This window comes from Plectropomus leopardus, chromosome 1 (assembly GCF_026936395.1).
Source record: "Plectropomus leopardus strain MGB_pleo_1.0 chromosome 1, ASM2693639v1, whole genome shotgun sequence".
Lineage (NCBI taxonomy): Eukaryota > Metazoa > Chordata > Actinopteri > Perciformes > Serranidae > Plectropomus > Plectropomus leopardus.
Window position 1 is genome coordinate 16,742,173 of NC_142176.1, and position 24,602 is coordinate 16,766,774.

The following is a 24,602-nucleotide window of genomic DNA, read 5'->3' on the forward strand; positions in this document are numbered from 1 at the left end:
GGCAAAATGTCAAAATATGCCATGTCCCAAAAACAGCTGAAAACACTTCAAAACAGCATAAAATAGCGTGCAAAGACACACCATAGCTGAGAATTTACCAAAAACGGCCAAAAACACCATAATAATGCATGTCCAAAAAATGACCAAAGAGGCAAGGCTATAGTATGGCAAAAATGTCAAAATATGCCATGTCCCAAAAACAGCTGAAAACACTTCAAAACAGCATAAAATAGTGTGCAAAGACACACCATAGCTTAGAACTTTGCAAAAACAGCCAAAAACACCATAATAATGCATGTCCAAAAAATGACCAAAGAGGCAAGGCTATAGTATGGCAAAGGTGTCAAAAATGTCATGTCATAAAAACATCTCAAAACAGCATAAAATAGCATAAAATAGCATGCCAAGACACACCATAGCATAGACTGCTGCAAAAATGGCCAAAAACACCATAAAACTTCATGTTGAAAAAATGGCTAAAACGGCAAGGCTATAGTATGGCAAAATTGTCAAAATATGCCCTGTCATGAAAACAGCTGAAAACACCTCAAAACAGCATAAAATAGTGTGCAAAGACACACCATAGCTTATAATTTTGCAAAAAAAGGGCCAAAAACGCCATAATAATGCATGTCCTAAAAATGACCAAAAAGAGCAAGGCTATAGTATGGCAAAAATGTCAAAATATGCCATGTCCCAAAAACAGCTGGAAACACTTCCGAACAGCATAAAATAGTGTGCAAAGACACACCATAGCTTAGAACTTTGCAAAACTGATCAAAAACACCATAATAATGTATGTCCAAAAAATGGCCAAAACGGCAAGGCTATAGTATGGCAAAAATGTCAAAATATGCCATGTCATGAAAATAGCTGAAAACACCTCAAAATAGCATAAAATAGCATGCAAAGACACACCATAGCTTAGAATTTTGTAAAAATGATCAAAAACACCATAATAATGCATGTTCAAAAAATGACCAAAATGGTAAGGCTATAGTATGGCAAAAGTGTCAAAATATGCCATGTCCCAAAAACAGCTGAAAACACTTCAAAACAACATAAAATAGCAGCCCAAGACATGGCATAGCATAGACTGCTGCAAAATGGCCAAAAACACCATAAAACTTCATGTTGAAAAAATGACAAAAAAGGCAAGGCTATAGTATGGCAAAATTGTCAAAATATGCCATGTCATGAAAACAGGTGAAAACAACTGAAAACAGCATGAAATAGCATGCAAAGACACACCATAGCTTAGAATTTTGCAAAAATGATCAAAAACACCATAAAACTTCATGTTGAAAAAATGGCTAAAACAGCAAGGCTATAGTATGGCAAAAATGTCAAAATATGAAATCTCCCAAAAACAACTGAAAACACCTAAAAACAGCATAAGATAACGTACAAATACATGCTATAGCATAGACTGCTGCAAAAATGGCCAAAAACACCATAAAAATTCATGTTGAAAAAATGGCTAAAACGGCAAGGCTATAGTATGGCAAAATTGTCAAAATATGCCATGTCATGAAAACAGCTGAAAACACCTCAAAACAGCATAAAATAGTGTGCAAAGACACATCATAGCTTATAATTTTGCAAAAAAAGGGCTAAAAACACCATAATAATGCATGTCCAAAAAATGACCAAAGAGGCAAGGCTATAGTATGGCAAAAATGTCAAAATATGCCATGTCCCAAAAACAGCTGAAAACACTTCAAAACAGCATAAAATAGCGTGCAAAGACACACCATAGCTGAGAATTTTCCAAAATTATCAAAAACACCATAATAATGCATGTCCAAAAAATGACCAAAGAGGCAAGGCTATAGTATGGCAAAAATGTCAAAATATGCCATGTCATGAAAACAGCTGAAAACACATTAAAACATCATAAAATACTGTACAAAGACACACCATAGCTTAGAATTTTGCAAAAAAGGCCCAAAACACCATAATAATGCATGTCCAAAAAATGACCAAAGAGGCAAGGCTATAGTATGGCAAAGGTGTCAAAAATGTCATGTCATAAAAACATCTCAAAACAGCATAAAATAGCATAAAATAGCATGCCAAGACACACCATAGCATAGACTGCTGCAAAAATGGCCAAAAACACCATAAAACTTCATGTTGAAAAAATGGCTAAAACGGCAAGGCTATAGTATGGCAAAATTGTCAAAATATGACATGTCATGAAAACAGCTGAAAACACCTCAAAACAGCATAAAATAGTGTGCAAAGACACACCATAGCTTATAATTTTGCAAAAAAAGGGCCAAAAACGCCATAATAATGCATGTCCAAAAAATGACCAAAAAGAGCAAGGCTATAGTATGGCAAAAATGTCAAAATATGCCATGTCCCAAAAACAGCTGAAAACACTTCAAAACAGCATAAAATAGCAGCCCAAGACATGGCATAGCATAGACTGCTGCAAAAATGGCCAAAAACCCATAAAACTTCATGTTGAAAAAATGGCCAAAACGGCAAGGCTATAGTATGGCAAAAATGTCAAAATATGCCATGTCCCCAAAACAACTGAAAACACATTAAAACAGCATAAAATAGTGTGAAAAGACATGCTATAGCTTAGAATTTTGCAAAAACGGCCAAAATCACCATAATAATGCATGTCCAAAAAATGACCAAAACGGCAAGGCTATAGTATGGCAAAAATGTCAAAATATGACATCTCCCAAAAACAGCTGAAAACACTTAAAAACAACATAAAATGGTGTGCAAAGACACACCATAGCTTAGAATTTTGCAAAAATGATCAAAAACACCATAAAACTTCATGTTGAAAAAATGACAAAAAAGGCAAGGCTATAGTATAGCAAAAATGTCAAAATATGACATCTCCCAAAAACAGCTGAAAACACTTAAAAACAACATAAAATAGCGTGCAAAGACACACCATAGCTTACAATTTTGCAAAAAAGGCCAAAAACACCATAAAACTTCATGTTGAAAAAATGACAAAAAAGGCAAGGCTATAGTATGGCAAAAGTGTCAAAATATGCCATGTCATAAAAACAGCTGAAAACACCTCAAAACAGCATAAAATACTGTGCAAAGACACACCATAGCATAGAACTTTGCAAAAATGATCAAAAACACCATAAAACTTCATGTTGAAAAAATGGCCAAAACAGCAAGGCTATAGTATGGCAAAAATGTCAAAATATGACATCTCCCAAAAACAACTGAAAACACCTCAAAACAGCATAAAATAGTGTGCAAAGACACACCATAGCATAGAACTTTGCAAAAATTATCAAAAACACCATAATAATGCATGTTCAAAAAATGACCAAAACAGCAAGGCTATAGTATGGCAAAAGTGTCAAAATATGCCATGTCATGAAAACAGCTGAAAACACCTCAAAACAGCATAAAATAACGTACATATACCTGCTATAGCTTAGAATTTTGCAAAAATGATCAAAAACAACTTAAAACTGTATGTTGAAAAAATGGCCAAAACGGCAAGGCTATAGTATGGCAAAATTGTCAAAATATGCCATGTCATGAAAACAGCTGAAAACACCTCAAAACAGCATAAAATAACGCGCAAAGACACACCATAGCTTAGAATTTTGCAAAAATGATCAAAAACACCATAATAATGCATGTCCAAAAAATGACCAAAGAGGCAAGGCTATAGTATGGCAAAATTGTCAAAATATGCCATGTCATGAAAACAGCTGAAAACAACTGAAAACAGCATGAAATAGCATGCAAAGACACACCATAGCTTAGAATTTTGCAAAAATGATCAAAAACAACTTAAAACTTTATGTTGAAAAAATGGCCAAAACGGCAAGGCTATAGTATGGCAAAAATGTCAAAATATGCCATGTCCCCAAAACAACTGAAAACACATTAAAACAGCATAAAATAGTGTGAAAAGACATGCTATAGCTTAGAATTTTGCAAAAACGGCCAAAATCACCATAATAATGCATGTCCAAAAAATGACCAAAACGGCAAGGCTATAGTATGGCAAAATGTCAAAATATGACATCTCCCAAAACAGCTGAAAACACTTAAAACAACATAAAATAAGCGTGCAAAGACACACCATAGCTTACAATTTTGCAAAAATAAAAACACCATAAAACTTCATGTTGAAAAATGACCAAAACGGCAAGGCTATAGTATGGCAAAAATGTCAAAATATGACATCTCCCAAAAACAGCTGAAAACACTTAAAAACAACATAAAATAGCGTGCAAAGACACACCATAGCTTACAATTTTGCAAAAAAGGCCAAAAACACCATAAAACTTCATGTTGAAAAAATGACAAAAAAGGCAAGGCTATAGTATGGCAAAAGTGTCAAAATATGCCATGTCATAAAAACAGCTGAAAACACCTCAAAACAGCATAAAATACTGTGCAAAGACACACCATAGCATAGAACTTTGCAAAAATGATCAAAAACACCATAAAACTTCATGTTGAAAAAATGGCCAAAACAGCAAGGCTATAGTATGGCAAAAGTGTCAAAATATGCCATGTCATGAAAACAGCTGAAAACACCTCAAAACAGCATAAAATAACGTACATATACACACCATAGCTTAGAATTTTGCAAAATGATCAAAACACCATAAAACTGTATGTTGAAAAAATGGCCAAAACGGCAAGGCTATAGTATGGCAAAATTGTCAAAATATGCCATGTCATGAAAACAGCTGAAAACACCTCAAAACAGCATAAAATAACGCGCAAAGACACACCATAGCTTAGAATTTTGCAAAATGATCAAAAACACCATAATAATGCATGTCCAAAAAATGACCAAAGAGGCAAGGCTATAGTATGGCAAAATTGTCAAAATATGCCATGTCATGAAAACAGCTGAAAACAACTGAAAACAGCATGAAATAGCATGCAAAGACACACCATAGCTTAGAATTTTGCAAAAATGATCAAAAACAACTTAAAACTTTATGTTGAAAAAATGGCCAAAACGGCAAGGCTATAGTATGGCAAAAATGTCAAAATATGCCATGTCCCAAAAACAACTGAAAACACCTAAAAACAGCATAAAATAACGTACAAATACATGCTATAGCTTAGAATTTTGCAAAAATTATCAAAAACACCACAATAATGCATGTCCAAAAAATGACCAAAGAGCAAGGCTATAGTATGGCAAAAATGTCAAAATATGCCATGTCATGAAAATAGCTGAAAACACCTCAAAACAGCATAAAATAACGTACAAATACATGCTATAGCTTAGAATTTTGCAAAAATTATCAAAAACACCATAAAACTTCATGTTGAAAAAATGACAAAAAAGGCAAGGCTATAGTATAGCAAAAATGTCAAAATATGCCATGTCCCAAAAACAGCTAAAACACTTCAGAACAGCATAAAATAGTGTTCAAAGACACACCATAGCTTAGAACTTTGCAAAAATTATCAAAAACACCATAATAATGTATGTCCAAAAAATGGCCAAAACGGCAAGGCTATAGTATGGCAAAAGTGTCAAAATATGCCATGTCATGAAAACAGCTGAAAACACCTCAAAACAGCATAAAATAACGTACATATACCTGCTATAGCTTAGAATTTTGCAAAAATGATCAAAAACAACTTAAAACTGTATGTTGAAAAAATGGCCAAAACGGCAAGGCTATAGTATGGCAAAATTGTCAAAATATGCCATGTCATGAAAACAGCTGAAAACACCTCAAAACAGCATAAAATAACGCGCAAAGACACACCATAGCTTAGAATTTTGCAAAAATGATCAAAAACACCATAATAATGCATGTCCAAAAAATGACCAAAGAGGCAAGGCTATAGTATGGCAAAATTGTCAAAATATGCCATGTCATGAAAACAGCTGAAAACAACTGAAAACAGCATGAAATAGCATGCAAAGACACACCATAGCTTAGAATTTTGCAAAAATGATCAAAAACAACTTAAAACTTTATGTTGAAAAAATGGCCAAAACGGCAAGGCTATAGTATGGCAAAAATGTCAAAATATGACATCTCCCCAAAACAACTGAAAACACATAAAAACAGCATAAAATAGCGTGAAAAGACATGCTATAGCTTAGAATTTTGCAAAAACGGCCAAAAACACCATAATAATGCATGTCCAAAAAATGACCAAAGAGGCAAGGCTATAGTATGGCAAAAATGTCAAAATATGCCATGTCCCAAAAACAGCTGTAAACACTTCAAAACAGCATAAAATAGCGTGAAAAGACATGCTATAGCTTAGAATTTTGCAAAAACGGCCAAAAACACCATAATAATGCATGTCCAAAAAATGACCAGAGGCAAGGCTATAGTATGGCAAAATTGTCAAAATATGCCATGTCCCAAAAACAGCTGAAAACACTTCAGAACAGCATAAAATAGTGTTCAAAGACACACCATAGCTTAGAACTTTGCAAAAATTATCAAAAACACCATAATAATGTATGTCCAAAAATGGCCAAAACGGCAAGGCTATAGTATGGCAAAAGTGTCAAAAATGTCATGTCATGAAAACATCTCAAAACAGCATAAAATAGCATAAAATAGCATAAAATAGCATGCCAAGACACACCATAGCATAGACTGCTGCAAAAATGGCCAAAAACACCATAAAACTTCATGTCCAAAAAATGGCTAAAACAGCAAGGCCATAGTATGGCAAAAATGTCATTTTTGTTTTTGTTTGTTTGTTTCAGTTTTCCCGGATCTTGGCTGCGTCTGAATATGGTGATGACTGTGCTGATGCTGTGGCCCTGCCTCTTGCCATGCTTTTGCTGTGGCTACACCTCCGGTTGCTTTGATCGTGGTCTTGGTTGTGCTGTTGCTGTGGTCCTGTCTAAGGCTGCGCCTGTGTTGTGGGACTTGGTTGCGTAGATGCTGTGATCCTGCCCGATGCGACCTTCTACTGCCAGTTCTACACATTATGCCTCCGCTATTAATATACGCATTGGACTCTTATCAACACCTACGATATTTGCACGTGATATCACATCCTATCATGCACTGCATTTAGTAAATTTCCGTCTATCACTACTGTTAAATGATATGCTATTGTTACCATTACTGCTGTGCTTCTCTCTGTCTCTCTCTGTCTCTCTCTGTCTCTTTTCCTCTTTCCTCTGTCTGTGTTTTGTAATAATGGCCTTTGTAAATAAAATTAAATTGAATGGAATTGAATTTGTCTGAACTGGATTGTCTATTGTCATGAAAACAGCTGAAAACACCTCAAAACATCATAAAATACTGTGCAAAGACATACCATAGCTTAGAATTTTGCAAAAATGATCAAAAACACCATAATAATGCATGTCCAAAAAATGACCAAAGAGGCAAGGCTATAGTATGGCAAAAATGTCAAAATATGCCATGTCCCAAAAACAACTGAAAACACTTAAAAACAACATAAAATAGCGTGAAAAGACATGCTATAGCTTAGAATTTTGCAAAAATGGCCAAAAACACCATAATAATGCATGTCTAAAAAATGACCAAAACGGCAAGGCTATAGTATGGCAAAAGTGTCAAAATATGCCATGTCATAAAAACAGCTGAAAACACCTCAAAACAGCATAAAATACTGTGCAAAGACACACCATAGCATAGAACTTTGCAAAAATGATCAAAAACACCATAAAACTTCATGTTGAAAAAATGGCCAAAACAGCAAGGCTATAGTATGGCAAAAATGTCAAAATATGACATCTCCCAAAAACAACTGAAAACACCTCAAAACAGCATAAAATAGTGTGCAAAGACACACCATAGCATAGAACTTTGCAAAAATTATCAAAAACACCATAATAATGCATGTTCAAAAAATGACCAAAACAGCAAGGCTATAGTATGGAAAAAGTGTCAAAATATGCCATGTCATGAAAACAGCTGAAAACACCTCAAAACAGCATAAAATAACGTACATATACCTGCTATAGCTTAGAATTTTGCAAAAATGATCAAAAACAACTTAAAACTGTATGTTGAAAAAATGGCCAAAATGGCAAGGCTATAGTATGGCAAAATTGTCAAAATATGCCATGTCATGAAAACAGCTGAAAACACCTCAAAACAGCATAAAATAACGCGCAAAGACACACCATAGCTTAGAAGTTTGCAAAAATGATCAAAAACACCATAATAATGCATGTCCAAAAAATGACCAAAGAGGCAAGGCTATAGTATGGCAAAATTGTCAAAATATGCCATGTCATGAAAACAGCTGAAAACAACTGAAAACAGCATGAAATAGCATGCAAAGACACACCATAGCTTACAATTTTGCAAAAATGATCAAAAACAACATAAAACATTATGTTGAAAAAATGGCCAAAACAGCAAGGCTATAGTATGGCAAAAATGTCAAAATATGAAATCTCCCAAAAACAACTGAAAACACCTCAAAACAGCATAAAATAGTGTGCAAAGACACACCATAGCTCAGAACTTTGCAAAAATGATCAAAAACACCATAATAATGCATGTTCAAAAAATGACCAAAACAGCAAGGCTATAGTATGGCAAAAGTGTCAAAATATGCCATGTCATGAAAACAGCTGAAAACACCTCAAAACAGCATAAAATAACGTACATATACATGCTACAGCTTAGAATTTTGCAAAAATAATCAAAAACAACTTAAAACTTTATGTTGAAAAAATGGCCAAAACGGCAAGGCTATAGTATGGCAAAAATGTCAAAATATGACATCTCCCAAAAACAGCTGAAAACACTTAAAAACAACATAAAATAGCGTGCAAAGACACACCATAGCTTACAATTTTGCAAAAAAGGCCAAAAACACCATAAAACTTCATGTTGAAAAAATGACAAAAAAGGCAAGGCTATAGTATGGCAAAATTGTCAAAATATGCCATGTCATAAAAACAGCTGAAAACACCTCAAAACAGCATAAAATACTGTGCAAAGACACACCATAGCATAGAACTTTGCAAAAATGATCAAAAACACCATAAAACTTCATGTTGAAAAAATGGCCAAAACAGCAAGGCTATAGTATGGCAAAAATGTCAAAATATGACATCTCCCAAAAACAACTGAAAACACCTCAAAACAGCATAAAATAGTGTGCAAAGACACACCATAGCTTAGAATTTTGCAAAAATGATCAAAAACACCATAAAACTTCATGTTGAACAAATGGCCAAAACAGCAAGGCTATAGTATGGCAAAAATGTCAAAATATGACATCTCCCAAAAAAAACTGAAAACACCTAAAAACAGCATAAAATGGTGTGCAAAGACACACCATAGCTTAGAACTTTGCAAAAATGATCAAAAACACCTTAATAATGCATGTCCAAAAAATGACCAAAGAGGCAAGGCTATAGTATGGCAAAAATGTCAAAATATGCCATGTCCCAAAAACAACTGAAAACACCTAAAAACAGCATAAAATAGCGTGCAAAGACACACCATAGCTTAGAACTTTGCAAAAACAGCCAAAAACACCATAATAATGCATGTCCAAAAAATGACCAAAGAGGCAAGGCTATAGTATGGCAAAAATGTCAAAATATGCCATGTCATGAAAACAGCTGAAAACACAACAAAACATCATAAAATACTGTACAAAGACACACCATAGCTTAGAATTTTGCAAAAAAGGCCCAAAACACCATAATAATGCATGTCCAAAAAATGACCAAAGAGGCAAGGCTATAGTATGGCAAAAGTGTCAAAAATGTCATGTCATAAAAACATCTCAAAACAGCATAAAATAGCATAAAATAGCATGCCAAGACACACCATAGCATAGACTGCTGCAAAAATGGCCAAAAACACCATAAAACTTCATGTTGAAAAAATGGCTAAAACGGCAAGGCTATAGTATGGCAAAATTGTCAAAATATGCCCTGTCATGAAAACAGCTGAAAACACCTCAAAACAGCATAAAATAGTGTGCAAAGACACACCATAGCTTATAATTTTGCAAAAAAAGGGCCAAAAACGCCATAATATTGCATGTCCAAAAAATGACCAAAAAGAGCAAGGCTATAGTATGGCAAAAACGTCAAAATATGCCATGTCCCAAAAACAGCTGGAAACACTTCAGAACAGCATAAAATAGTGTGCAAAGACACACCATAGCTTAGAACTTTGCAAAACTGATCAAAAACACCATAATAATGTATGTCCAAAAAATGGCCAAAACAGCAAGGCTATAGTATGGCAAAAATGTCAAAATATGCCATGTCCCCAAAACAACTTAAAACACATTAAAACAGCATAAAATAGCGTGAAAAGACATGCTATAGCTTAGAATTTTGCAAAAACGGCCAAAATCACCATAATAATGCATGTCCAAAAAATGACCAAAGAGGCAAGGCTATAGTATGGCAAAAATGTCAAAATATGCCATGTCATGAAAATAGCTGAAAACACCTCAAAACAGCATAAAATAGCGTGCAAAGACACACCATAGCTTAGAATTTTGCAAAACCGGCCAAAAATACCATAATAATGCATGTTCAAAAAATTACCAAAACGGCAAGGCTATAGTATGGCAAAAGTGTCAAAATATGCCATGTCATGAAAATAGCTGAAAACACCTCAAAACAGCATAAAATAACGTACATATACATGCTATAGCTTAGAATTTTGCAAAAATGATCAAAAACAACTTAAAACTTCATGTTGAACAAATGGCCAAAACAGCAAGGCTATAGTATGGCAAAAATGTCAAAATATGACATCTCCCAAAAAAAACTGAAAACACCTAAAAACAGCATAAAATGGTGTGCAAAGACACACCATAGCTTAGAACTTTGCAAAAATGATCAAAAACACCTTAATAATGCATGTCCAAAAAATGACCAAAGAGGCAAGGCTATAGTATGGCAAAAATGTCAAAATATGCCATGTCCCAAAAACAACTGAAAACACCTAAAAACAGCATAAAATAGCGTGCAAAGACACAGCATAGCTTAGAACTTTGCAAAAACAGCCAAAAACACCATAATAATGCATGTCCAAAAAATGACCAAAGAGGCAAGGCTATAGTATGGCAAAAATGTCAAAATATGCCATGTCATGAAAACAGCTGAAAACACAACAAAACATCATAAAATACTGTACAAAGACACACCATAGCTTAGAATTTTGCAAAAAAGGCCCAAAACACCATAATAATGCATGTCCAAAAAATGACCAAAGAGGCAAGGCTATAGTATGGCAAAAGTGTCAAAAATGTCATGTCATAAAAACATCTCAAAACAGCATAAAATAGCATAAAATAGCATGCCAAGACACACCACAGCTTACAATTTTGCAAAAAAGGCCAAAAACACCATAAAACTTCATGTTGAAAAAATGACAAAAAAGGCAAGGCTATAGTATGGCAAAAGTGTCAAAATATCCCATGTCATGAAAACAGCTGAAAACACCTCAAAACAGCATAAAATAACGTACATATACCTGCTATAGCTTAGAATTTTGCAAAAATGATCAAAAACACCATAAAACTTCATGTTGAAAAAATGACAAAACAGCAAGGCTATAGTATGGCAAAAATGTCAAAATATGCCATGTCCCAAAAACAACTGAAAACACCTAAAAACAGCATAAAATAGCGTGCAAAGACACAGCATAGCTTAGAACTTTGCAAAAACAGCCAAAAACACCATAATAATGCATGTCCAAAAAATGACCAAAGAGGCAAGGCTATAGTATGGCAAAAATGTCAAAATATGCCATGTCATGAAAACAGCTGAAAACACAACAAAACATCATAAAATACTGTACAAAGACACACCATAGCTTAGAATTTTGCAAAAAAGGCCCAAAACACCATAATAATGCATGTCCAAAAAATGACCAAAGAGGCAAGGCTATAGTATGGCAAAAGTGTCAAAAATGTCATGTCATAAAAACATCTCAAAACAGCATAAAATAGCATAAAATAGCATGCCAAGACACACCACAGCTTACAATTTTGCAAAAAAGGCCAAAAACACCATAAAACTTCATGTTGAAAAAATGACAAAAAAGGCAAGGCTATAGTATGGCAAAAGTGTCAAAATATGCCATGTCATGAAAACAGCTGAAAACACCTCAAAACAGCATAAAATAACGTACATATACCTGCTATAGCTTAGAATTTTGCAAAAATGATCAAAAACACCATAAAACTTCATGTTGAAAAAATGACAAAAAAGGCAAGGCTATAGTATGGCAAAATTGTCAAAATATGCCATGTCATGAAAACAGCTGAAAACACCTCAAAACAGCATAAAATAGTGTGCAAAGACACACCATAGCTTATAATTTTGCAAAAATGATCAAAAACACCATAATAATGCATGTCCAAAAAATGACCAAAGAGGCAAGGCTATAGTATGGCAAAAATGTCAAAATATGCCATGCCCCAAAAACAGCTGAAAACACCTCAAAACAGCATAAAATAACGTACATATACCTGCTATAGCTTAGAATTTTGCAAAAATGATCAAAAACAACTTAAAACTTTATGTTGAAAAAATGACCAAAGAGGCAAGGCTATAGTATGGCAAACATGTCAGCATGACAGCTGAAAACACTTCAAAACAACATAAAATAGCCACCCAAGATATAGCATAGCATATGCTGCAAAAAATGGCCCAAAACACCATAAAACTTTATGTTGAAAAAATGACCAAAGAGGCAAGGCTATAGTATGGCAAACATGTCAAAACATGACGTCTCCCAAAAACAACTGAAAACACCTAAAAACAGCATAAAATACCGTGCAAAGACACACCATGGCTTAGAATTTTGCAAAAAAAGGCCAAAAGCACCATAATAATGCATGTCCAAAAAATGACCTAAGAGGCAAGGCTATAGTATGGCAAAAATTTCAAAATATGACATCTCCCAAAAACAACTGAAAACACCTAAAAACAGCATAAAATACCGTGCAAAGACACACCATAGTTTAGAATTTTGCAAAAATGATCAAAATCACCATAATAATGCATGTCCAAAAAATGACCAAAGAGGCAAGGCTATAGTATGGCAAAATTGTCAAAATATGACATGTCATGAAAACAGCTGAAAACACCTCAAAACATCATAAAATACTGTGCAAAGGCATACCATAGCTTAGAATTTTGCAAAAATGATCAAAAACACCATAATAATGCATGTCCAAAAAATGACCAAAGAGGCAAGGCTATAGTATGGCAAAAATGTCAAAATATGCTATGTCCCAAAAACAGCTGAAAACGTTTCAAAACCGCATAAAATAGTGTGCAAAGACACATCATAGCTTAGAATTTTGCAAAAATGATCAAAAACAACATAAAACTTCATGTTGAAAAAATGACAAAAAAGGCAAGGCTATAGTATGGCAAAAATGTCAAAATATGCCATGTCCCAAAAACAGATGAAAACACTTCAAAACAGCCTAAAATAGCAGCCCAAGACATGGCATAGCATAGACTGCTGCAAAAATGGCCAAAAATACGATAAAACTTCATGTTGAAAAAATGACAAAAAAGGCAAGGCTATAGTATGGCAAAAATGTCAAAATATGCCATGTCCCAAAAACAGCTGGAAACACTTCAGAACAGCATAAAATAGTGTGCAAAGACACACCATAGCTTAGAACTTTGCAAAACTGATCAAAAACACCATAATAATGTATGTCCAAAAAATGGCCAAAACGGCAAGGCTATAGTATGGCAAAAATGTCAAAATATGATGTCTCCCAAAAACAACTGAAAACACCTAAAAACAGCATAAAATAGTGTGCAAAGACACACCATAGCTTACAATTTTGCAAAAAAGGCCAAAAACACCATAAAACATCATGTTGAAAAAATGACAAAAAAGGCAAGGCTATAGTATGGCAAAAATGTCAAAATATGCCATGTCATGAAAACAGCTGAAAACAGCTAAAAACAGCATAAAATAGCATGCAAAGACACACCATAGCTTAGAATTTTGCAAAAATGATCAAAAACAACATAAAACTTTATGTTGAAAAAATGACAAAAAAGCAAGGCTATAGTATGGCAAAAATGTCAAAATATGACATCTGCCAAAAACAACTGAAAACAGCTAAAAACAGCATAAAATAGCCTGAAAAGACACACCATAGCTTAGAATTTTGCAAAAATGATCAAAAACAACATAAAACTTTATGTTGAAAAAATGGCCAAAACGGCAAGGCAAAAGTGTCAAAATATGCCATTTCCCAAAAACAACTGAAAACACCTAAAAACAGCCTAAAATAGCAGCCCAAGACATGGCATAGCATAGACTGCTGCAAAAATGGCCAAAAACACCATAAAACTTCATGTTGAAAAAATGACAAAAAAGGCAAGGCTATAGTATGGCAAAAATGTCAAAATATGCCATGTCCCAAAAACAGATGAAAACACTTCAAAACAGCCTAAAATAGCAGCCCAAGACATAGCATAGCATAGACTGCTGCAAAAAATGGCCAAAAACACCATAAAACTTCATGTTGAAAAAATGACAAAAAAGGCAAGGCTATAGTATGGCAAAAATGTCAAAATATGCCATGTCCCAAAAACAGATGAAAACACTTCAAAACAGCCTAAAATAGCAGCCCAAGACATGGCATAGCATAGACTGCTGCAAAAACGGCCAAAAACACCATAAAACTTCATGTTGAAAAAATGACAAAAAAGCAAGGCTATAGTATGGCAAAAATGTCAAAATATGACATCTGCCAAAAACAACTGAAAACAGCTCAAAACAGCATAAAATAGCCTGAAAAGACATGCTATAGCTTAGAATTTTGCAAAAATGGCCAAAAACACCATAATAATACATGTCCAAAAAATGACCAAAAAGAGCAAGGCTTAGTATGGCATAAAATACTGTGCAAAGACACACCATAGCTTAGAATTTTGCAAAAATGTCAAAACATGACATGTCGCAAAACCAGCTGAAAATACCTCAAAACAGCATAAAATAGCGTTCAAAGACACACCATAGCTTCGAATTTTGCTAGAATTATAATGCATGTTGAAAAATGACCAAAAAGGGCAAGGCTATCTTATGGCAAAAATGTCAAAATATGACATGTCCCAAAAACAGCTGGAAACCATCTAGAATAGCCCGCCGAGACACGCTATAGCACAGAGAGTTGCAAAAATGGCCCAGAAGACCATAATTTGGTATGTTATAAAATAACCAAAAATGTAATACCATAGTATGGTGACAAATGTCAAAATTTGACATGTTCCAAAAACAACTGGAAACCCCCTAGAATGACCTGGCCTGACATACCATAGCATAGAAAGGTGCAAAATTGGCAAAAACCCTCATAAGTTGGCACTAACTGAAAATGCAATACTATAGTATGGCAAAAAGTGTGAGATTTTGGCATATCAAATGGTGGCATCATAGCATACGATGTTGAGAAAAAGGCCAAAACTGTCATAATTTAGCATGTCAAAAAAATGGTCGAAATCGCATAGTATAGTATGGTGAAAAATGTCAAATTTTCACAAGTCCCAAAAATGTCTGAAAACGACATATTACAGCTTGTAGAGTCGCATCATAGCATACAATATCGAAAAAAGGCCAAAAACGGGGCTTCTACCCAAAGATGACACCCCAAGCAGGAGATAGTTTCTACTGGAACACACCACCCCAAGGCCAGCCAATAAGGAGAGACGGAGAGTGAAGAGAGTGATGACGTGACAGACCTCCAAAGAAAAGAAGAACAATAGATCATTGTGTGTGTTTTTTGGCGCTTTTTGTGCTTTTGCCTTATAAGCTTAGACTTGGTGTTAGACGGTACATGAAACTCCTGTAAAAGGGAATGAGGTAACTGTTGCTTACACATAAAGCCTTCCTCGAGCAGTTTTAATCTTTTTGTACCATCCCTGGGTGTTCATCCTTCTCAAAATCTGGTGAGTGGCTAAAAGACAAAAAGAAACAGGTTGCTGGACAATAGCGAACTTTTAGTTTGCTGCTTGGCTTTGACCGACCATGAGTGAACAAAAATTCCAAGGGAGGGTACCACCAGAGGTACTCCCAGAGCCACCCTGGATCCCCCAAGAGGGGACGGAGCGGAGACACTCCCTTGGACTGAGTGGTAGAGGGTTTGTCTCCTGGTCTGGTCAATCGTGAAAGTAAATACTGTTGGGTATCTATGACTCAGAAAAGAAAAAGACACAAAACCTCTCTAATAAGCCACGCTCTCACAGGTGGGGGTGTTGGTTTATGAGTAAGGGGGAGACACAGACTCATAAAGAGGAGAGCTGCAGCTCCTTGATAATAACGTTTGGAGGTCATTTACATTACCAGTTACTATATAGTATGGTATTTTGGTAACACTTTCTGTGAAGCCCATGTCTATAATTCATTTTATACAACAGTTAGTTCCGACCAAGCAATTTGATTGGTGGCATCCTGTGAGTGCTGCTATAGGAGTACAACATCACTTTTAACTCTGCATGTATCATTCTGCTTCACAGCTGTTCAACATCTGATAATTAGCGTAAGAGTGAAAGTGAGATATGTATTAAAAGTGGGATATGTTTATAGTATGGTGTAAGCATAGGCCCAAACAGCTATTTGGCGCTGTTCACGTAGCTGTCAGTTGCGTTAGGTTGAGGGAGGAGAGAAGAAGAGGGGAGAGAGAGAGGAGAGTGGGGGGCTAGCAAGAAAGGACAGGATTTTTTAAGTGTGGCTTGAGCTGACGGTTTATACATTGGAGCTGCTAAAAGTTAGGAGAAAGCCCAGGATGGGGGCAGCTGTGACGGACGAGTTTTGGTAAACCGTGTTGTTACAAGGATGTGCAGTGAGACAGGGACACACTTATCTGACACTTTCCACAGCCTGAGCAACACACCGGCGCACACACACACACACACACACACACACACACACACACACACACACACTGTCTGATATGGGACTCGAGGTGACGGAGATCTCGACAGTGAGTGGACAAACGTTGGAGCGACAAACTGTCTGATCAAATTAACTCATCTGAATCTCACAGGCCGCATTACCTACCGAGATAATTGTTCATGATACTACGGATCTGGTCTGTGCATAAGATGCAGACTGAGCTAACAAGGATTAGCAAGCAGCATGCAGGAAAATGTTTATGTGTTGCTAGGCAACAGCTGTCACATCCAGCGGTTGCCGAACTATTTGTGCCGGCGGAGCCAAAAAAATAATTAATTAAACAAACAAATCATAATCTGTTGTCGCTTGTTACTATTAACAAATAAAAGACGCTTGTAGAACTGTTGTGCAAAAGCAATATCACACTCAGGGACGTGCGTTGTGCTTGTATATCATCACGGTTGTGATTCGATTGTAGGCCTGAGGCCGTAGGGTTTCACCCAGAAACCCTGCGTCATTTAACATTGGAAAGAGTTTTCAGTATAAAACACTGACTTTTTTGGATTTGGAGACATAATAAACACTACTTTTAAGCTACAGAATGATGACTGTTCTAAAGATTTCTGAATATTAATAAATGCTTATATCTATATGCACATTATAACACCTCATTAGTGTGTTCATAATTCATTATAGACATTGGCATCATAATGAGTTATGATTATTTTTTACAAAGTATTATAAATAACCATCAGTGCTTATAACTATGATTATACAACATTAAAGAGGCGTTATAATGCATTTTAAGTATGTTCATAGTGCATTATAATCCAATCAATCCAAACCCAGCCAAAAACACCACTTTCCTTGACCTTCCACCAGGCAATTATTGCTGCGATTCATGCACTCAGTTTTACATGCGAGTGTACTACATACACCCACTCGATAACAGGAAAAAGCTTAAAAATAAAAGGCACTATATCCTGCTCAACAAAAACTGTAATTTACTTAATAAAAGGTCCATATGGTCTAGCATATGTTGGATAAAAACAGAGAGCTCTGAAAACCCAGATAGCAGAACACAGGAGCTGCATCCGAAACCAAGATCCACCTAGCCCGGTGCCGGTGCATGTCAGGGAGGCTAATCACTCTGTGGCCTCCCTGAGATATATTGGCACTGAGCATGTTAGGTCTCCAAGGAGAGGAAGAGATTTAAATACTCTCCTACTTCAGAGAGAGAGTTTCTACATCAACACCCTCCAAACTTTGACACCCAGAGGTTAAAATCAAGAATATGAGATTAAATATTTCCTCGTCCAAAGTAGCATAAATTGTCGAAGTATGGTATGTCGTCCAAAATAGCATAAAAAAGTCAAAGTATAGTACGTTTTCCAAAGTAGCATGAAAAAGTCATAGTATACTGTGTCGTCCAAAATAGCATAAAATTGTCATTCTATAGTATGTCCTCCAAAAGTAGAACAAAAAGTCATCGTTTAGCATGTCATCCAAAATGGCATTAAAAAAGTCAAAGTATAGCATGTTGGTCAAAAAAGCCAGAAAAGTCATATTATAGAATGTTGTCCAAAATATCACTAAAAATTCACTGTATAGCGTATCGTCCAAAAATCATAGTATGACATGTCGTCCAAAATAGCATTAAAAAAGTAATAGTACAGCATTTTTTTTTCCCAAAACAGCTTTAAAGTCTTTAAAGTTTAGATAATTAAGAGTCAGAGTTGGGAAAGTAAAGTAGCGGGGTTTGGCAAAAGAAAAGAATCATAGTTGGGTGTAGTCACATAACATACTTAAAGTAAAGTTATTACGGTTCATTTTAAGAAAGTAAAATTATGTAGGTTAGGTTTAGGAAAAGAATCCCAATTCTGTGTTGTTACCTTCCACATTCAACGTAAAGTTACATAGCCTAGCTTTAGAAAAGTTAAGTTCAAGGGTTAAAATTAGAATTAATTGACTTCATTGCAAAATTATTTTTTTTAAAGATATTTTTTAGGGTGTTTTGGCCTTTAATTGATAGGACAGCACAAGCGTGAAAGGGGGAGGGAGAAAGAAATGACATGTAGCGAGGGCTGAAGTTGGAATTGAACCTGCAGTCACTGTGGCAAGGACACAGCCTCTAAACATGGGGCACCTGCTGTATCCACTGAGCCACAAGACACCCTGCAAATGTTTTTATAATCATCGCAACTGGGCCTTTACAGGTAACAGAGCAATACAGGTTTTGCATGATTCAATATTGCCAAAAAAGCCGGTTATGAATATCAGTGTATTCTGAGGGTAGAACTTGAAAAAAGGGTGTTTTTGTATTCAGGGCTTAGTGTTATTTAGCCTACTTTTACAAGATATTAACCTATGCAACAATTTTAGATGTTTGTAATAAGGGGTCTGTGGTGTTGAAGAAGACACCACTCCTAACCAAAAACAAACATGGTAGCAACAAAAATGGAGTAAAGGTGAGAAAATTTAGTGTTAGTAGTTGTGCAGCCACACATTTTATTTAAAGTTTAGTAAATCTCCCTTCTTGTCAGCTGAATGGGCTCTGCATAACCTGAACGGAAAAATGATTTCTGTCATGGCAGTATTGGAGATGTACATCTTCCTAAACGTAGTCTTGGCTGTCTGTCATTGTTTCTGCTGCCATACCTACAGCTATTTATTCGCCTAATAATGTCAGTCTTGCCTCGCTGCGACACTGATGTGTCCTGTGGAGTTGTATGATGAGTCGCTACAGGAATGACACCTGGGATTTTATTTTGGCACAGTTTATATTTCTGTGGGTGTATTCTTGTGTGCGTAGTGAGGTCCATATCAAACATGCAGTGACAGAAATCAATACAAAAACTTTACTCTCTGTACTTGACTTCAAATTCTTATTATTATCTTGTCTCCACATGCACTTGCAAACACCCTAGAGTTTGGAGAACTTACTTGAGTCCTGGAAGTAGATGTCATTTCCGTTGTAGGCGTTCTTTAGCTTGTTGGTCATGACACGGAGAGCCATGATCTGCTGCCTTATCAGTGTGTCAGGCCTGGTGATATCCACATCCACCTCTGGGTTGTTCACCTGGTTGGTTAGACCCTCCTTCACCACTTCAGGGAAATATCTGGACACAGTGACAAGGACAACATTTAGATCACCTAATATCTTGGTGTAGTATCCCTGTAAGCACTATCAAAATGGGCTTTTATGGCAAAATTTTCCAGATTTACGACTAAATGCCTGGCTGATGCATGAAGATAATGTGTGATACAATACAAAATAAATAATAAATTTGATACACTTATGCTTCATGCCCAGATCCACAAAAAAAACCTCTTGGACCCACACCCCAAACCCAGCAGGAAGTTGGTCATTTTGAATTGCTCATGTTTGGTGATTTCCGACCTCATACTTTTGCGAACTTGTCCTACAGGATTGAGCCAATCGACTTCAGATTTGGCGTATCCGATCTTAATCCCTTAGTGATGAAAAGATATCAAACTTTTACGGTTTCCCCGTGGCGCGGCATTGAATTTTGATGTTTTGCGATAAAACAAGAAATTGTTTTATGAAGAACTTTGGTGTACATTGTTCTATCTGCCTGAAACCTCATAGGTTTTATAAGGGCTCCGCCCTAAACATGTATGTATATCAATATTAACTAGTCATAATAGTGCCACCAGTTGGCAACAGGAGGTAAGCCTTGTGGGACAATTATCATTTACATTATATTTACATGGTTTGGTCAACAAATGCTGAACATCATGATTACATGGAATTTGTGTCACCGCCACTGCCACCTAGTGGCCACTGGAAGTACTACACCATGTGAATTAGCTCACTCCAGGGTCTGAACCTGCATTTGTGGGGGTGCGAAGGCCCTTTCATCGCTGCTTGCAGCTTTAATGTAACTATGGTCTTTTAAAAACTGTGATAAATTAAAGTAAAACAGTATCCATGGTTATTAAAGGTTAAGTTTGGTATTTTTCAACCTTAATCTTTTCTCTGATGTTTTTGTGTAAAAGGGGCTAATGGGAACAACAATTTATAAAATAGGTCCATTATTGAGCTGTGATAATGGACCTACCCATTAGTCACTTAGACACAAAAACAAAAACAAAAAAGGGGGGGCTCTACGTCTAAAAACAGCAAACTTACCCTTTAAGCAGAGTCCCTGACTCTAAATCAGAGGCAATTTATTTTATGGTGCTGCTTGACAGAATTCATGACACTTTAGCCTCAGAAATCCCATGCAAATAGATAAAACACAAGCGGATGAAGAAAACATCTTCACTACACACCTCCGATTTAAAACACAAATAGGCACAAATGAATAAAACATGTCTTATTTATCCCATGTTTATTTAATTTGCTTATGTTTTATTTATTCACAGCATATGTGTTTTAAAACTGGTGAGGATGTTCTCTTAATTTGCTTGTGTTTAGTTCACATATGTTTTTTCTTAAATTGTGCGCTTTTTGCATGAATGCAATCCAATCAAATTACAGAGCTGATCCAGGTGCTTTAATTTTTGCCAGTATCATGCCTGTGTGCAGCCATTGTGTCCCTCTCCTTCACTTATTAAAGTGAATTTGACCAGGACTTTGCATCCTTTCTTTCTGCACAACAGCACTCACACATAATGCTAAATGGACAGCATTTTCAATTTACCGTACAAAGCTCTTGCGTGTAATCACGCTCTACAGCCTATTTCTTGTTGCACTTTGCTACAGAGAGCACTGCATGTGCCTGTTCCCCAAGAAAGACTTTATTTCTTTTACCTTAATAAATCTAAAACATTTAATCTGCTGTATGATGAAAATAATGCACTACATGAGAAAGTCAACCTATGCTCACAAGAAAGGAGTGTATCATTTAATTGCAGCACTAACTGCAGTCTTGTTTAGTAAAGTGTATGGTTATTTTGCCTGTGTGTCACCATTTAACCATTAATTTTGTACTTCAATCTAATTAAACTCTATTTAATTTAAAGTTTTATGCAAAGTGACGTGTATATAGTTTAAGTCTAATAATTTCATAACTTACACTGTCTGACTGTTTCTGACGTTTCATCATCTTTGGGCACTCAATTTACCATCCAGATTTAGAGCGCTGCTTCAAAATGTGACTGGCACAAACAAGAGAATTAACATGTCTTTTATTGCACCATCTGGTGATTTTGTTACTTGGAGAGGGCTAAAGTGATGGGGTGATATATTTTTTCTGCCAGCATCTCTGGTTCACTGTCAGAGAAAACAACTCACTGTCCAATCTACTGTACAGCTAGGCGACACTCTACACACCACAGTGGTGATAAGAGGTGTTGGAAACTCGGCAGTCTTCTGGGTATTAGAGCCTCGGAGCTTAAATAGAGGTTTTCCATATACGTAAGCACTAACCATTGTACTTACAGAGAGAGTTAATCTGGGAACACTGTGGTTATTTTAATCCCTGGCAGGCAAAATTTGATAACTGTAGAGAAGGGTGACTTTGCCATGGTTATTAAGAGTAACAGAAGTCCTCACCTGCCCTTCGTGTGGCTGTTCCAGCACTGATCCTCGTCTGACTCTGTGAGCTTGCCCTTGGCACAGATGTCATCAGGTAAGTTGGACCAAAACCTCCTGGACTCCTTCAACCTCTCTTTGATGTCAATCACCTGCCATGGGCCAAAACAGAAATATATTAGGGTTAATCATTTTATATTTTACAGGCTGAGAAATCAGGGCAAGAAGTGGACTGTCAAGCTGCTTAATATATACACCGAAGTACATACAACTCATGAGTTCTCAGAAGACTACGTTTATTTCACTACTTTCAGTTTAAACAACTTGCAAAAAAATGTATTTTAGAAAATATAATCAATGAAGAAAATAGGACAACTTTTTACAATAAATACAGTAAAAACCTCTATACATACAGAAACTCAAAAACAAACTAACAAAAAACACAAGACAAACACAAATATAGCTGACTTCAGTAGCTCCATCTTAGTATAGGGGTGTGACACATTGTGATTTTAAACATTCATGTGGCAGCAAAAGTTTGTGTACTTGCACAACCCCTTCTGTTCATTTATTCCATCAGGACAGAAGTACGGTTGGACTGCCCGGGGTTCTTTTTCTTTCCATTTTGCTTCTTGTCCACTTGTATCCATACTGTGTTCATCTCTGATTCATGCAAGACAGACTTGGGGTTTCGAATTTGATATTTGGCATGAGCAGTCACCCCCGACTGATTCCATCTGGACTCGGCAAGAAGTTTGAGCAAGTGACCAACAAACTGGCCAAAAAAAAATCCCCCCCCCAAAAAAAATCAAAATAACATGAGGATTCAGCACATTGTGCTGCTTTTGTCACTTTCATATAGTTAGTAAAAAATCATGAGTCAGAACACAGAAGCCTTAGTAACCTGAATATAAGTGGTAAGAGATTCATTAAGGTATACTCTTATCATGTCTTTTGAAATTTTACCTGTTTACCACATGTATAAAAAATGTTGGAAAAGAACGTGTTCACAATATAAATGAACTCATCCTTAACAAATAGTAAGGTTCTGTAAAAGAAGAGAAGGATGACAACAACATACAGAATCAACACCAGTTCACCCAGAATATTGTAGATTCAAGATTTTCAAACTTATTTGGCATACTTCAACATTTTGTAAAGAATAATTATATACAGAAGGTTAAATGTAATGTAGTAAATGAGAATACCACTCTTATGTCCGTTATTGACGTATGAAGCTTAACACAGCAGCTTGTTATTTCAACGTAGTATTAAGACTTCGAACAGGAAAACAGCTGCTTGGCTCGTAGAATACACTAAATCCACCAACTAGCATCTTTAAGGAAAAAAAAGTCATCGTATAGCACTTCAAAAAAATAAATCTAAGTATGTTGAAATTGTAGTATGTTGAAAAAAGGCATAGTATAGTATGTCAAAAAAAGAGAGTAAAGTATGTTGAAAAAGTTTGCTGAGAAAAAGTCACAGTATAGTATGTGTAAAAAAGCCATAGTATAGGATGTTAAAAAAAAGTCATAGTATAGTGTGTCAAAGTATAGTAAGTTCAAAGAAAGTCATAAAGCAGTACGTTGACAAAAAGCCATAGTATCGCATGTCAAAAAAAAAAAAAAAATCAGTATAGAGGGTTGCAATAAGGCTTAGTATAGAATGCTGAAATAAAGTAATAACATGGTATGTCAAAAAAAATCTGAGTTTAGTATGTTACAGAGTATAGAATGTAAAAATAAAGTCAGTACAGAGGGTCAAAAAAGGCATAGGTAAAAGTCAATTTTTTAAGTTGAAATTTTTTTTAGTATAGTATGATGATAAAGTCAGAGTATAGTCAGTCATTTTCTGTAACCGCTTGTCCTTGTAATCCCAATCCCAGCTGCCATTGGGCGGAAGGCGAGGTACACCCTGGACAGTTCGCCAGACCATCGCAGGGCTGACACATATAGACAGACAACCATACACGCACACAGTCACACCTAAGGGCAATTTAGAGTCACCAATCAACCTGAGCTGCATGTCTTTGGACTGTGGGAGGAAGCCAGAGACCCCGGAGAGAACCCATGCAGGCCCGGACCAAGCCCCGTTCCAACCGGGATTTAAACCGGGGACCCTCTTGCTGTGAGGCAACAGCGCTAACCACAGAGCCACCGTGCCACCCTGAGAGTGTAGTATTTTTAAAAAGTTAAAAGTTAAAAAAGCTAAGCTAAGCTAAGTTAAAAGTTAAGCTAAAAGTAAAAGCCTGAATG

The 24,602-nt window shown here is 35.9% G+C and overlaps 1 protein-coding gene and 1 long non-coding RNA gene across 5 annotated transcripts in view; one reads left to right on the top strand and one right to left on the bottom strand.

The window, feature by feature from the left end:
• Window positions 1-7,196, top strand: part of LOC121947998 (uncharacterized) — a 45,255-nt gene extending 38,059 nt beyond the window's left edge. For all 3 annotated transcript variants that reach the window (XR_015776404.1, XR_015776402.1, XR_015776403.1), the window contains one exon: window positions 6,716-7,196. This is a non-coding gene — a long non-coding RNA (uncharacterized LOC121947998). The remainder of the gene's footprint in view (window positions 1-6,715) is intronic.
• The window catches only part of gpc6a (glypican 6a), a 222,768-nt gene that overhangs the window by 23,224 nt on the left and 174,942 nt on the right, over window positions 1-24,602 (bottom strand). For both annotated transcript variants that reach the window (XM_042493211.2, XM_088076552.1), the window contains 2 exons: window positions 22,369-22,499; window positions 19,791-19,966 (listed from right to left, as the gene is read on the bottom strand). In XM_042493211.2, coding sequence (XP_042349145.1) covers window positions 19,791-19,966; window positions 22,369-22,499 — 307 coding nt within the window. The remainder of the gene's footprint in view (window positions 1-19,790; window positions 19,967-22,368; window positions 22,500-24,602) is intronic.